We start from the raw sequence: 15,226 nt of genomic DNA, 5'->3' as shown, positions 1-15,226 counted from the left end.
CGAGCGGGCGAGCCCGATGCGTGGGTGCCGTGCTGGCTGTAAGGATCCGGGCCACGGGTCCAGGGCGAGCGTGGACCGTAGTCTGCGGCGGAGGAGAAGGAGTGGGAGTGGGTGAGGCGGGGGTCTGAGCGTTGTGGCTCTTTGGGAGCGCGTTCGGGCTCGCGCGGGAAGGTGGGGGAGGGCGAGCGGGTGACCATGCCGCCGTGCTGTGCGGCGAGGCCTGGGTCGCGGATGCTGCGGAGGACGGTGGCGAGGGTCTGCTCCATCTTGCGCAGGCTCTGCTGCATGGCCTCTGCCTTTTGATTTTTGCCGCCCTTTTTGCCGCGATTGCTTTCCTCGAAGATGCATTCGTGGTTGCCGTTGCGGCATCGGTTGCAGGGAGGGCCCTTTTCGGCGCCTACGCAGCGCATCTTGAGGCGACGGCAGTTTGTGCAGGCGCGGGCGCCTCGGGTGGGTTTCTGCTTCTTTTGGCCGGTGGCGCCGTCCTTTGTGCCGTTGGCGCCGCCGGACTTGTCGCCCTGCTTGTCCTTGGCGGTGGCCTTCTTCTTTGCACTTGCGTTCTTGGGGGATGCGTCGCGTTTGCGCTTGTTGTTTGCGCCTTTTGGCTTGCCGTCGTTGGTCTGATCGCCGTCATCGTCGTCTTCGTCATCGTCGTCCGAGTCGTCGGAATCGTCGCTGTCACCATCGTCATCGTCGTCATCATCCTCGTCGTCGTCTTCTTCGTCGTCTTCATCTGCATCGCGGCTCTGGCTGCGTTTGGAGGAGGAAGGAGGAGCGCTGCTGTGGAGTGCGGATGGATTGTTGGCAGCCCACGATCCGACAGGCAGATTTTGAGCCGAGCGGTAAGGCGAATGCGAATAGGACGAAGCGGGGTAGGCGAGGGATGCGAGCGCGTGACCGTAGGTTGTCAGAGGAGAGTGGTGGCCAGGGGTGTGGGAGCCGCTGGGGGCGTGTCCGGACAAGGAGGGATGGTGGAGATGGGCGGCGGAGGAGGAGGAAGGGAGGTCGACGGAGCCCTGCCGGGAGTGGGAGAACTTGGGCGGAGTGTTCATGGCGGCTGCTGGGTTGGAGGGGGTGGTGGTTGCAGGGAGGAGAGAGGAGGGCGAGGGAGTAGCTGGTGCCAGACGATGCCGAGGAGGCGTGAAGCAAGGTCACGACGTCGAGCGTGAAGCGGATGCAAAGCCGGATACCGGGAACGATGTTGGCCGAAGTCAAAGCGAGAGGAAGGAACGAGGAAGTTTTGAGGGCCAGAGGCTGCTGGTAGGCGGTGGGCGATGTTATGCAGCGAATGACCGACTGTTGCTTGACGAGCGCTGTGAGCGGAAGCGGATGCAAATGAAGCAAGGCTTCGAGCGAGTGAATGCTGACGAAAGGAGGAGCACGTGTGAGGTGATCGGGCGGTAAGCAACGGATGGATGTGCGGAAGTGATGTGGGTCCGGCAAGCGGTTGGGAGTGCTGGCTGGTGAGAATGAAGAGGGTTGGTGGGTGATGAAGATGCGTGCGAATGAAGCCGGATCGATTGATGGAGCTCGGTAGTCGCGACACGGGAGTCGGAGTGTTGGATGATTGAGATGATTGAGATGGTTGAGATGCTTGAAGCAAGCGTGCTAGCTATCCCTTTTCGAGAGGGAGTGGCTGCGGATGGCCGGATGGACGACGGATGGACGATGGAGAAGGAGAGGAGGAGGGGGCAACGGCGGTGCGGCACGGGAACCGGCTGAACTGGAGAGCGGTGGGTGCGGAGAGAGCGGAGGAATCGGGTGCGAAGAAAGCCAAACGCGCTGCTGAGCCGGATCGCGTTGACAGAGAGTGAGGCTCAGCACACGCCGAGAGCCGGAGCAGCAGCAGCGCAGACAAATCGCGGTGGGGGGAAAAGGGCCCAAAGGGAGGCGGCGTGTGTGTCACTGTTGCCTTTTCTCTGACCAACGCCGGTCAAACCCAGTCAGACAGCTCGCCAGCCAGCCAACCCGTGTGTTGGCCAATTTCCCAACGAAAAAGCCAAAAGCCAAAAAGAGAGCCAAAATTCAGCTCCAGCTCGACTCTCTGCTGCTGCTGGCTCGGCATGTCTCAACGCACACAAGCTCAAGCTTGCTGCCGACGCAAACCGCTTCATCTCACACATCTGCGCACAATGCTGAGCTTGCTGAGCTTGTCGAGTTGAATCGAATCATGCGTCCGTTGGAGCGACGAGGGCCAAAGCCTACGCGTTGGGTCCTGCGGCTCGGCCTGCCAGTGCCGATGGACCGGCCGGCCGAATTTTCGTGGCGCACCGCCGCCGTGCAGCTGGGGACCTTGGCTGGTCGTCGGATTCGCTCGGAAGCCTCTAGCCGAAGTTCTGACACTGATTGCTCCCCGATGAGAGAGATTCGATCGGGCCGGCGCTGTCATCTGTCCGTCTTTCAGGGTCCAGCCCCGGCTTTCCTGCATGCCCATCTCCAGCATCGTAGCCAGCATCGAATTGTAGCATGGCGGTGGTGCCAGACCCGCCGAGGGTGGCCTACGTCGTCTCGGGCGATCTTGTGCACTACGCAGACCTGCTGCCTTCCAACAAGGGCCGCTCGTCGCACGTTCACTCGCTTGTCCACCACCTCGACCTGCTCGACCTTTCTACGCTGGATGATGGCAGCGACGATGCTGACGACGACAACCTCAAGCGCGGGAAACCGGCCGGCTCATCGGAGCGCGAACGCTTCCTCGCGGCCATAAGCGCCGATGAGAGCGCGGCGTCTCCGCCAAAGTCGGATCGCAGAAGGGCGGCGGTCTACCTTCCGCTCCCCGCCACACGTCAGCAGCTCACCACCTTTCACGGTGAGCCGTTCGTCGACCACCTCACTCGAGGCAAGTCTGCTCAAGCACAAGACTCGAAGCCGCCCCGGAAGCGTCAAAGAACAGCCAACGATGCCGGAACCTCCGAATCGGACCCAAACTCGGACTCGGATTCGGACGTGTCCCGAACCAGCCACGGCAAGCGCACTGCGTCGGTCAAGAACCAGTTTGGGCTTCAAGACGACTGCCCAACCTTTGACGGCCTGGAGAAACACGTCTCGCTCATTGCAGGTGCCTCGATCACTGCAGCGGAGCTGCTTGCCACGGGTCAAGCCGACATCGCCATCGCCTGGGACGGCGGCCGGCACCACGCCAAGAAACACGCCGCCTCGGGGTTCTGCTACATCAACGACGCCGTGCTCGCCATCCTTGCGCTGCGCAAGCCGCGCAAAGTGACCGTCACCACCACCGTCCCGCGCGAAGCGGGCGATGAGGCCACGGTGCGCAAGACGACGATCAAGCGCGTGCAGCGCGTGCTCTACCTCGACCTCGACCTGCACTGGGGCGATGGCGTGGAGGAAGCGTTCCACACGAGCGCCAGCGTGCTTACGCTCAGCATCCACCACTATGCACCAGGCTTCTTTCCGTGCTACACCGCATCGTCGGATTCTCGCTACGGTGCACCAGGTTCGCTCGGTGCAGACCCGGGTGCAGCGGATACCACGATCAACATCCCGCTGGCCATGGGCACGTCGGATGCAAGTCTGGAGCGCGTCATGGAAGCGACTGTTCAGCCGGTGGTTGAGGCATGGCAGCCCGAAATGGTGGTCGTGCAGTGTGGCGTCGACGGACTAGCGGCTGATCCAATGGCAGTGTGGAATCTCTCCGCCGCTGCATATGTAGCTGCGATCCAAAGGGTGCTGGGGTGGAAAAGACCCACGCTGCTGCTGGGTGGGGGTGGATATGATACGGCCAATGCTGCACGATGCTGGAGTTTGATCACCGCTGCAGCATTGGGAAGGTACGAGGATACAACCAAGCGACGTGCTGCAGCGCCCAGCTTTGAACCGCACACACTCGTAGACAGAGAGAGCGTAGAAGCAAAGCCGGAGGACAATGTGCAAACGCAGAGTATCTCGCTCGAAACGGGTGTGCCCGACCACGCTTTTTGGCCAGCCTACGCCCCACATTATACACTCAATGTCCCAGCGGGCGAGATGATCGACCACAACCCACCAGCGTACTTTGACGAGATTCACGTATCCCTCGCCGCGCGGATCGAGTCGTTCACCAAATCATCCTGACCTTCAACCGAGTAAAATAATGGCTTACCAAGGACAGACTAGAGTACATGCGATTGGGGGACTACGAGAAAGAAAGGTTAGCGCGACCACTGCTTTGAGCCTGACGATCGAGTGGCATTGGCGCCCGACTTGCGGAAATGCTCTTTGCTCCCACTGCCGTTCTGGTGGTTGCGTCGGTAGTAGGCTCTCCTATCCGACTGCTGACGCTTGGGATTGACGTCGTCGTCGCCTTCAGCACCTTCGGCATCCACTTCCTTGCGCTTGCTACCGCCGTCTTTAGCTTTGAGGCTCGTGCCAATGGTGATGTTGACCTTGGGTGGCACCGAGAAGCCGTACGCCTTGGCCACCTTGGCGAGGTCGAGCTTGTGGATGTCAAAGATGCGCTTGAGCGAGTACGAGCCGTAGGCCTGGAGGTAGGAGCGGTAGCCATCGCGTGCCGACTGGTGCAGATAGTAGTTCTTGGCAATCAGCTTCTCCAGCTGCCCCTGCACGTTGGCCACCTTATCCGACGGGAACGTGTACTCGTTCAGCGGCACCTTGGCCACCTTGAGGAAGCGCAGGAATCCCAGCTCCGAAGGCAGGAGGAAGAGAAGCGACTTGCCCGCATTGCCCGCACGCGCCGTTCGACCCACACGGTGGATGTAGTCGCGCGGATCATCGGGTGGGTCAAACTGGATGATCCAGTCGACGCTCGGAATGTCGAGCCCACGTGCGGCAACGTCGGTACACAGCAGCGTTCCCGACGGCGCGTTGCAGTACTCGAAAAACGTGTTGGTGCGCTTCTGCTGCTTCTGCTTGCCGTGCAGATCCAGCACGGGCACGTCGATAAAGTTGAGCAGATCCGAGTGGTACTTGACCGAATTGCACGAGCTCATAAACACGATGATCTTCTTGCCCGCGTTCTTCTTGAGGAACGTGAAGAGCAGCAGGAATCGTCGGTCCGACTCGCACACCACATACCCCTGCTCCAGGCGCGACACGGTGCTCGCAGCCAGGTCGGCGTGCACGTTGATGTACAGCGGTCCGGGGCGCAGCGAGATGCGTGCGAGGTCCTGCACCTTGGTGGTCTGCGTTGCCGAGAAGAGCATGCTCTGGCGATTGTCGTTGGGGAGGATGTTGACGATCTGGCGCATCTCGTCCTCGAAGCCGATCTCGAGGATGCGGTCGGCCTCGTCGATGCACAGCGCCTTGAGGTTGGAGAAGACGAAGCCCTTGGTGTTCTGCAGGTGGTCGAGCAGACGGCCGGGCGTGGCGACGATGAGGTTGACGCCCTTCTGCAGCTTGTCCGCCTCCGCACGTCGGTTGGCGCCGCCCATGATGATGCCGAACGTCTGGTGGTGATGCGCCATGAGCTCCTTGGCGACGCCAAAGATCTGGAGCGCAAGCTCGCGCGTCGGCGAGATGATGATGGCGCCCGTGCCGTTTCTTGGCTTGAACTTGAGCCTGTGCAGCATCTCGATCGCAGGTATGAGGAACGAGAGCGTCTTGCCCGAGCCGGTCTGCGCCGCACCCAGCACGTCCTTGCCCGCCATGAGCGGAGGGATGCAGCGCGCCTGCACCTCGGTCATCGTCTTGAAGCCCATGGCGTCGATGGCCTTGCGAGTTGGCTCGGACAGATCGAGCGTGGAGAAAGGCTGGCGCTCGGCAGCCGGTGTGCTAGACGACGACGAGGAGGAGGCGGCCTTGGCCTTGGTGGAGGACTCGGCGGCGGCGACATCGGCAGCGAGCTGGGAGGCGAGCTCGGCCTCGGCATCGATCTCTGGATCCTTTGGTGGTGCCATGGTTGCTTGTTCCTTCTCTCGGATGATGGACGAGCGATGACCAGATTGGGTATGATGGTGAGAGCACAGGAGGGCGTTGCTGTCGCACTTGAGAGCCTCGACCTTGGGGCGAGTGGCCACTCTCTCCCTGCCTCCGCTGCCCGCTTGAAATTTTCCAAATTTTCTACATCCACTCCACGCCCGCCACGAAAAAAATCGCGAGCTTCAACAAAGAAACAGGCACCTCAGCAGAGAAGCGCAGAACTCGACCCTGGCCTCTGGCTCTGTCTTCCGAGTTCCGTGCGGCTCAACTTTTACCTTTTCTTTTTTTTTTCCATCCCCAACAGCGGCTTCTTTTTTTCTGCCTTTTTTTCTGGCCCTGCTCCGACACCCTGAGAAGCTCGACTGCCGGTTCGGTGTGGAGAAATTTTGTGTGAGAGGTGGTTGGAAGAGCAGCTGCTGCTCGTGCTCCTTTCTGTCCTGAGCAAAGCCTGCGATCGAGCTGCACAGAAACGGACCCTTCTCTTCACCAACATCGCATCGCATCTGCCACCTCGTTCGAGAGCGCTCTGTGCTGCGCCCTACCTTGCCTAGCGCCTCTCGGTCCCATCATGCCTTCCAAGGTGGCCAGGTCAAACGCCACGCCGGCCAAGGCCAAGGCAAGTGCCAAGCCGGCTGTTGCGACACCTTCGAAGCATGCTGTCGACACCGAGCCTAACTCGAAACGACGCCGCCAACGTGCCACCAGCGATGTCGATGTCGTCGCACCCACCTCGTCGTCTTCCGCCCCTGCAGCTCCACAAAAGATCGTCTCTCGCAACCGTCTCTTTGCGCCCTTCCGTGCACTCGGTCTCATCAGCAACGACGTCCCTTTTGCTCTTCAGACCAGATTCGGAGGCAAGGACGCCACCACGCCCGACGTCAATGTCATCACCTGTTTGGGCGACAGCTGGGCCATGTGGGACGCAGAGAGGATGACGCTCCTCTTTGTCTCCACCTCGCTCCCCGCACCCATCTCCTCGCTCGTCATCTCGCTCAGCCCGGACGCCGTCCTCGCTGCGGCAGGCACCAAGGTCTACCGCTTCCGACGAGGCAAGGTCGATGCCGTCTACGACACCGTCGATCACATCATGGCCGCCTTCGACAAGCCCAACGGGCACATGGAGGAGGAGGAGGACGACGACGACGACAGCAGCAACTCCGATTCCTCCTCCGAGGCGGACTCAACCGGACAACAGGGAACACAGCTCTCGTCGCTGCTCGTCTTTGGTGACACTATCGTGGCTCTTTCCTCCGACGGTCGTCACGTCTTTGTCTGGTCGGTCGGCACTGCCGAGCTCATCAGGCGCATCGACCTGCCCGACACGTTTGTCGCCAGCTCCATCCTTCATCCCGCCACATACCTCAACAAGATCCTCATTGGCTCCGTCGACGGCCAGCTCGCACTTTGGAACATCCGCACCGGCTCTCTCGTCCATGCATACGACGCCGAGCAGCTTCGCCTCGCTGCCGCTGGTCCCAACCCTTCCACGCCTTCGGCGGCCATCGTCAACCTCACACAGTCTCCCGCCGTCGACGTCATCGCCGTCGGCTTTGCGGACGGACACGTGCTTCTCCACGACATTCGCCTCGACGAGAGCCTGTTTGCCGTCCACGCCGCCGGAGGTCTTTCGTCTGGCTCCGTCTCCTTCCGCTCCGATGGCAAGCAGCACTCGGTCGCCATCGCCACCAACACCGGCAACATTAGCATCTTTGACCTCGAGCCGTCCACCGCCTCCGGCCCCAGCTCGGCGCAGAATGGCCCGCGCCTCACCTACTCGATCCAGGAAGCGCACGACGGCGCCGTCGGCAGCATCGAGTTCGTGCCAGGCCAGCCGCTTCTCATCTCGTCCGGCGGCGACAACAGCTGCAAGCAGTGGTTCTTTGAGTCGGCCTCGATGCCGCCGCGTCTGCTCAAGGGTCGTTCGGGCCACCACCAGCCGCCTCATCTCATCCGCTACTACGGCGACGAGGGCAAGGAGATCCTCTCGGCCGGTCGCGACCGCTCGATCCGCAGCATCTCGGTGGTGCGCGACTCGCGCTCGCACGAGCTCAGCCAGGGCGAGCTGCAGAAGAAGAGCAACCAGCTCTCGGTCTCGGTTTCGTCGCTCAAGCTTCCCACCGCCAGCTCGCTTTCGTTCAGCTTGACGCGCAGCCGCGATTGGGACGATGTGCTCACCACGCACACGGGGCGCCAGTTTGCCAACACCTGGACGGTGCGCGATAAGCGCATGGGGAAAAAGCCGCTGCCGGCGTCGGCGGACCGCAAGATCATTGCCGAGGCGAGGACGAGCTGCGTGAGTGCGTGTGGCAACTTTGGCCTCGTGGGCAATTCCGAGGGGCTGGTGGAGATGTACAACATGCAGTCGTATGCGCATCGCCGCACGTTTGACACGCGTCCGCTCGATCCCATGGGCGCTGCCAAGGCCAAGGAATTCGCGGTGGGATCCAAGAAGGCGCAGGCTGCGCTCAATGCGCGCGTCAAGGGCCCGGCGGTAACGGGGGTGGTGACGGATGCGCTCAACCGCGTGGCGGTGATCAGCACCATGGACGGCCAGCTGTCGTGGTTCGACTTTTCGTCCGCGGCGCTCTTGCATCGCATCCCCGTCTCGGCATCGGGCATCTCGTCGATCCAGCTGCACCGCGACTCGAATCTGCTGCTCGTCATCTCGGACGACCTCGTGCTGCGGCTGATCGACATCGAGACGCGCCGCGTGGTGCGAGAGTTTGTCGGATTCCGCGGGCGCATTCTCGATGCGTGTTTCAGCAATGATGCGCGCTGGGTGGTGGCGACGTCGATGGATGCTGTCATCCGCACGTTCGACATCCCCTCGTCGCGACTCGTGGATGCATTCAAGGTGGCGAGCATCGCCACGTCGGTGGCGTTCAGTCCCACGGGCGACTTCCTCGCCACCGCGCACGTCGACAGCGTCGGCATCTACCTGTGGGCCAACAAGACGCAGTTCTCCTCGGTGGCGCTGCAGGGTCTGGACGAGCTTGCCGAAGTGGTGGATGAGGACGAGGCGGTGGTGGCGCTGCCGACGGTGCAGGGCGATGTGGAGGATGCGGCGCTGGCCGAGTATTCCGAGGCCATGATGCAGGTGGGTGAGCCCGAGCTGCAGCGTGTCTACACGTCGCCGGTGCAGATCGACGACGCCTCGAACGACGGTGGCTTGGTGACGCTTTCCACCATGCCACGCGCGCGCTGGATGACACTCATCAACCTCGACACGATCAAGCTGCGCAACAAGCCCAAGGCAGCGCCGCAGAAGCCCGATGCCAAACGTGCGCCCTTCTTCCTTCCGCAAACCGTGTCGGGCGTCGAGTTCAAGTTCGACCCCACCGCTGCCGTTGCCGATGACGCCGGTGAGGAAACCAAGGCGGACAAGTCCAACATCTTTTCGTCCGCGGGCATCAGCTTCAAGACCGAGTTCCAGGAGCGCCTCGAGGCGGCTGCGGACAAGAACGATGTGGACGGCTTTTTTGTCTATCTCGAGACGCTGTCCACCCCGCAGCTGGATGCGGAGATCCGCTCGCTCACGGCTTCGGACGATCTGGTGGCATTTTTGGGGATGATGCTTGCGCGGCTCGATCAGCACCGCGACTACGAAGCGGTGCAGGCGCTACTGGCCACGCTGCTCAGGGTGCACACCGACCTCATCCTGCAGACGTTCAACCCCGAGATCAGCGAAGACGGCGACGACGACGACCAGATGCAGCTGGGTGCGGACGAGGACGAGGCGGAGCGCCTCAAATCGGTGCTGCGCAGGCTCATCCGTGCACAGGTGGCCGAGGGCCGCAGACTCAACGGCCTGCTCGACCAATGCCTTGGCACCCTTGCCTTCCTGCGTGGCATCCCCATGACCTAAAAGTCACCCTTGAAGCTGGATCCCCGTATGCAATGGCAAACCACTGCCGAACCAAGACTGGAAAATGTGAATGTTGATGTGATCGGAAAACCGAGACGTAAAAGTACATGAGTTGAGAAGACCCGTTCAAGCCGAGGGTTCCGGGGTGGCGGGCTGTTGTTGCGAAAGCGCCTTTGCGAGCGCCGCGCGCTTGGCCAAGTATCCACGGTTCCTAGGCGACGAGTACCACACTATCGAAGCAAAAACAATCCAAAGTCAGCTAATGTTCAAAGAGACAGTGTTAGGAAGGGAAGCAAACGTACCAAGGTCCTTCTTTGCGATGGGGTCGGCGGGGCGTGGGAGAATCTTGCCTGCAAACTTGTGTGGCTTGACGAGCGCACGCAGACTCAAGGGGGTGTAGTACCTGCACTCTACGCTGCCGCCTTTCGCCTCGATGGCAGCAATAGCCGACTGCGAAGCGCGCGAAACGACGAGGTTGAGTGGCGCCTCGAGATGCGTTGCGCCCTCGCCCAGGATCTTGACGCCGTCCTTGAGCGAGTGGATGCAGCGCGTCTCGTACAGCTCCTTGGCAGTGATGGGTCGCGAAGGATCCAACAGACCCCGATCAATCCAGTGCTGGATCTTGTCCAGGTTGACTGGAACGTACGTCTGACCATGACTACCAACATTGAAAATCCCTGTCAGCTTCTGACTAGGCTGTGTAGAGGAGACTGAAGGGGGGGAGGGGGTGGGGGAGGGGGAACTTACACATTGGTAAAGCCGCGCTTGGGATAGAGACGGGTGAGCGGAGTCTGACCGCCCGCAAAGCCGGGGACAGGCTTGCCGTTGCCCGCGCGTGCTTTCTGGCCCTTGTGACCGCGCGTACTCGTGCCACCGCGGCCGGACGAAGGACCACGACCAAGTCGCTTGCGCTGTGCCATCAAAGCCAGAATACCTGTGGGTCAGCCTGGGTCTCGCGAAGAGAGAGCAAGATCATCGGACCGGTACTTACGGTCTTGGTGGGCTGGCCAGGCTGAAGGTTGCCGAGACGAATGTTGCCCGAGGCAGGCACGGCGTATGTGCGGAACGAGGAGGGGGCGTTGTTCTTGGGCAATGCAGTGAGGGCGAGTCGAGGAACAGCGAGGCGGGCTGAAGGCGCGAGAGTGGCGGTGCGCGAGCCCGAGGCGAGTGCGAGTCTCGCGAACGAGCGAGTGAGTGAAGCGGCCGACATTGTGTGTAGACTCGACTGTGAAAAGGTGATGGTGACGATAGGCGAATGCTTGCAAACGACGACGACGACGAGCACAAAGACGGCGGTATGCTGCTGCTGCCTTCAGCCTCGTTCTTCCGACTGCCAACTTTTTCTTCCTTTTCAGTCCCTAATCGGGGCCATCGGCAATCACATGAATCCGATCGAGCCAGATTGGAAATTCGAAAAGAAAAAAAAAGTGCGGGCGAGGGTGCAGGTGCGGGAGAGTGCGGATGTTGGTGCAGGTGCCGATCCTTGAGCTGCAAGGGCTGAGTTAAACGACGGAGCGGCTGTCAAGGGTATATAGGCGGACCCCTTCGCACCGCCGACGTTTGCCTCCACCTCAGAGAAAAGGCTTTTGAAGGTGCAGCCACGCGATGCAGCTCTGCTGATTTTCCAACCTCTCTCCTCTGCACGCACCAACGAGACACCGACGCAACGACGCTTTGTTTGGCTGCAGCAGCTCAAAGACGCGTCCGCTAACTTGGCCCAGCCTCGGCGCTCGCAAGAAGAAGTCCACGCCGCAAATCTATATATTCGCCGCACCCTCCAGCCGCTGCAGCCGACGCCGGAATATCCACCCAAAAAATTCCGCGCCCTCCGCAGCTGCATTCCTCCCTGCGGGTAGCAACGACGCAACGAAGCAGCAGGAGCGCGCGCGCTTGGACCGCCGAAGCAGCTCGTCATCATGGCGGCCACGCGTTTGGACCGACTCGTGTCGCTGCTCGACACCGGCTCCACCCCAGCCATCCGCGCCACTGCCGCCAAGCAGCTCGGACAGATCGCCGCCGTTCGCATCCGTGGCCAGAGCACCACGCAACATCACACTGCTGCCCATCCCAAGCCGCCAAAGACCGAGTCTGCTTCCACGACAAATGGCTTCGCTTCGGGCGTCTCCACACCCACGGTCGATCCGGAAGCCGACGGCCTCGTCAAGACCGAAGACGCGTCTGCAGCGCCGCCCAGCCGCGCCGGCAAGTTCGGCACCACCGAGCAGATCAACAAGCAGCACAGCTTTGCCGGCCCCTCTACCGAAGAACAACTCGGCGTCTATAGAGGCACCGACGGCGACTGGGACGAGATCACCTCCTACCTTGCTCGCGTCGTCCCCTTCCTTCGCTCCAAGAGCTGGGACACGCGTGTTGCTGCTGCCCTCGCCATCGAGAGCATCTGCCATGCAGCCGGCATCTGGGACCCAGACATCGAGCCGTCCAAGCCAGGCGAGAGCTCCAAGTCGGTTCTTGCGGCTGAAGACGACTCCAAGGACGCCAAGCCCGACATCTTGGAACTGCTTGCCACCGAGTCGCTGCTGACCTTTGACGCATTCTCGCTGCCCACCGTCCTGGCTACGGGCACCAAGCTTCTCTCGTCCGCAGGCAAGGAGTTCGAACAGGCCTCGCTCGCCGCTGGCGCTGACCGCCTCGCCCAAGCCAAGAAGGATGTGGTCAGCAAGCTCGGTCTTGGATTCGGCCTCGACGAGATGGACATCGGCATGGACGTCGAGGCAGAACTCAAAGGCGGCGAGACGGCCACGGCAGCCTCCATCCCGCGTTCCTCCCAAGGCAACGTCGATTGGCGCACGGCTGCCGGCGGTACCAAGTCCAAACTCCCACCCCCACGCTTCGGCGCCGCCGGCTCTCCGGGCGGCTCTTCGCTTCCCCCACCGCGATTCGCTGCTCCCTCTTCGCCCTCGCCAGCCACTCCGACATTCGCATCGGCGGCTACGGCTCCATCCCCGTCTCCGGCACCTCCAACGTCCGCCTCCGAGACGCCTGCCGACGAGATCGACATGAGCAAGCTCAGTGCGCGCGAGCGCAACGCACTCAAGCGCAAACGCAAGCTCGAAGGCAAGAATGGCGGCCCCGAGCCAAAGACGCGTGTGCTCGACAGCGCCGATGCTTCCTCTCCTGGCCTCGCCGCCGGCTCCGGTCTTCGTGTCAAGACGCCGTCCGGTCACACTCCCGCCACACCCGTCCAGCCGGATGGCGCAAACGACTACCTCTCAGCAGGACCGCCTCCCGCTCCCAAGCATCCTGCGGGCGGTCCGGGCTCTTTGCCCGCCGTCACCGGCAGCGTCGGCACTCCGACACCCATCGGCGACGCACCTGGCTCGCCCGCCGCTGCTTCCTCCCCCGCTCCCGGCGGTGCAGCGCCCGCCACGTACGCATCGACATCGAATCCGTTTCAGGTACGACCGGGTGAGTGGCCCTTCCGCCTTGTCGTCGACACGCTCAGCGTCGATCTCTTCAGTCCCACGTGGGAGACGCGCCATGGCGCCGCCCTCGGTCTTCGCGAGCTCCTCAAGACACAGGGCTCGGGCGGCGGAAAGGTGCAGCTCGCCTCGCCGGACGACAACGCCAAGATGCACAAGGCGTGGTGCGACGACATCTCCATCAAGCTCCTCTGCGTCTTTGCACTCGACCGTCTCGGCGACTTTGTCTTTGACCAGGTCGTCGCCCCCGTCCGCGAGACGGCGAGCCAGACACTCGCCTGTCTCATGCCACACATGCCCGAGTCGTCCATCGTCTCGGTGCACAATGTGCTGCTCCAGATGATCCGCCAAGACCATGCTGCCGAAGGCGCAGCCACCGACGCCCACACCGGCTTCGCCGCCAAGCGAGGCAAGAAGGGCTACGTCTGGGAGGTTCGCCATGCCGGCCTGCTCGGTCTCAAGTACGAAGTGGTCGTCAAGAAGGAAATGCTCATGAACGCCGCTATCGTCAAGAAGGAAGAGCCAGTGGTCAAGAAGGAAGAATCCGACGCAACAACGGACGGTGCATTGGCTGATCCCAGTAGGATGCTCCAGGACGTGGTAGAAGTGGCCATCCTCGGCCTCAAGGACGAAGACGACGACGTGCGTGCGGTCGCAGCGTCGGCACTGGTGCCCATCGTCGACGTGATCCTCGAGAAGCTTCCACGTGAGGTCGGTCGCCTGCTCGACCAGCTGTGGGACTGCCTCGGCGACCTCAAAGATGACCTCGCCAGCAGCATTGGTGTCGTCATGGACCTGCTTGCCAAGCTGGTCGAGCGCCCTGGCATCGTGGTGCACCTTCGCGCTGAAGCGCAGGAGGAACGTGCCCTCTCGCTTCTCATCCCACGCCTGTTTCCCTTTTTCCGACACACGATCACCAGCGTGCGACTCTCGGTGCTCAATGCGCTGCGTGTCTTTCTCACCGTTTCCTCGCTGCCCAAGGATTGGATCGACGAGCGCGTGCTGCGGCTGCTCTTCCAGAATCTCGTCGTCGAGGAGAAGCTGCCCATCCGCCGCGCAAGTGCCGACGCCTGGAACCATGCGCTCGCCCACGTGGCCGGCGATGCCGATACGGTGCGCAAGCTGCTCGGACCGCACGTCGTCAACTTCTTCCGCATCATCATGACGCCGCTCGGCTCTCCCATCGACTTTTCGCTCTTCTACAGCGCATCCTTCGGCACCAGCAGCCACGCCGATGCCAACCGCCACAACGTCGACAAGGGCATCCTCACGCAGGATCTGTCGCTCGTCGGCGTCGACGCCGTCATCCGTGGCCGTCTCAGTGCGGCGGAAGCCCTCGGTGGCGCCATGGCCCGCTTCCCGCGCCAAGACGATGCATCCGCGTTCGGTGGCGTCCTCGTCGAGTACATCGATTCCACGTCGGCTCTGCAAAAGTGTCTCACCGCCGCCATCGTCCAGGAATGGGCGCAAGCCTCGGCCAATCTCGGCAGCGACTTGAAGGAGACGAGCCCCATTACGCCCGATCTCTCCCGCCGCCTCATCAGCGTGCTTGAGACCCCGGCTCCACCCACGTACGCCGAGATGACCGTGATGCTGCAGCGCCTGCAGGTCGAGTCCCAAGGCTTGTACAACTCGTTCCAGCGCGACGCCAAGGTGCCGAAAGCAAAGATCCCGGCGCTGCCCACCACCGTCGACCCACTCGGCATGATGGTCGACGCCTTCACCATCGACACGGCCAAGCATGTTGCGCAGAACGGCTTCGAGGCGCTCCTCGCCCTGGCGCCGTCCAAGGCCAAAAAGGCGGCGCTACCGCTGCTCGAAGACCGCCAGCGCAAGCTGATTACCGCCATCGGCTTTTACCAGGCGAACAAGGAGAGGCAGGACACGCAGGTGTTTGCCTCGATTGCTGGCGCCGTCATCTCGCTCAAGATGCTGCCTGCCAAGCTCAATCCGGTCATCCGCAGCGTCATGAACAGCGTCAAGTTCGAAGAGAATCTGGACCTGCAGACGCGCTCGGCGCGCTCGGTGGCCAAGCTGATCGAGTTCA

The 15,226-nt window shown here is 62.1% G+C and overlaps 6 protein-coding genes across 6 annotated transcripts; 3 read left to right on the top strand and 3 right to left on the bottom strand.

Moving 5' to 3' along the window:
* Window positions 1–1,052, bottom strand: PAN0_066c6560 (uncharacterized protein; the record flags this gene model as incomplete). The annotated part of the gene is made up of 1 exon (XM_014798005.1): window positions 1–1,052. A coding segment is annotated over one exon (1,052 nt), but the record flags the coding sequence as incomplete, so codon positions are not given.
* Window positions 1,053–2,466: 1,414 nt separating this feature from the next.
* Window positions 2,467–4,071, top strand: PAN0_066d6559 (arginase/deacetylase; the record flags this gene model as incomplete). The annotated part of the gene is made up of 1 exon (XM_014798004.1): window positions 2,467–4,071. One exon carries the CDS (start codon window positions 2,467–2,469, stop codon window positions 4,069–4,071), a length of 1,605 nt encoding a protein of 534 aa, XP_014653490.1.
* Window positions 4,072–4,148: 77 nt separating this feature from the next.
* On the bottom strand, window positions 4,149–5,852 carry PAN0_066c6558 (DEAD-domain-containing protein; the record flags this gene model as incomplete). Its single annotated transcript, XM_014798003.1, has 1 exon — window positions 4,149–5,852. The coding sequence occupies one exon, from the start codon at window positions 5,850–5,852 to the stop codon at window positions 4,149–4,151; it is 1,704 nt and encodes a 567-aa protein (XP_014653489.1).
* Window positions 5,853–6,442: 590 nt separating this feature from the next.
* PAN0_066d6557 (utp21-domain-containing protein) lies at window positions 6,443–9,739 on the top strand (the record flags this gene model as incomplete). The annotated part of the gene is made up of 1 exon (XM_014798002.1): window positions 6,443–9,739. One exon carries the CDS (start codon window positions 6,443–6,445, stop codon window positions 9,737–9,739), a length of 3,297 nt encoding a protein of 1,098 aa, XP_014653488.1.
* Window positions 9,740–9,865: 126 nt separating this feature from the next.
* On the bottom strand, window positions 9,866–10,949 carry PAN0_066c6556 (ribosomal protein L15; the record flags this gene model as incomplete). Its single annotated transcript, XM_014798001.1, has 4 exons — window positions 9,866–9,969; window positions 10,042–10,397; window positions 10,487–10,650; window positions 10,731–10,949. The coding sequence occupies 4 exons, from the start codon at window positions 10,947–10,949 to the stop codon at window positions 9,866–9,868; spliced, it is 843 nt and encodes a 280-aa protein (XP_014653487.1).
* A 706-nt stretch (window positions 10,950–11,655) lies between these two features.
* On the top strand, window positions 11,656–15,226 carry PAN0_066d6555 (uncharacterized protein; the record flags this gene model as incomplete). Its single annotated transcript, XM_014798000.1, has 1 exon — window positions 11,656–15,226. A coding segment is annotated over one exon (3,571 nt), but the record flags the coding sequence as incomplete, so codon positions are not given.

This window comes from Moesziomyces antarcticus (genome assembly GCF_000747765.1).
Source record: "Moesziomyces antarcticus DNA, scaffold: scaffold_v10066, strain JCM 10317, whole genome shotgun sequence".
Classification (NCBI taxonomy): Eukaryota; Fungi; Basidiomycota; class Ustilaginomycetes; order Ustilaginales; family Ustilaginaceae; genus Moesziomyces; species Moesziomyces antarcticus.
This window is presented reverse-complemented; position numbering and strand designations above follow the sequence as displayed.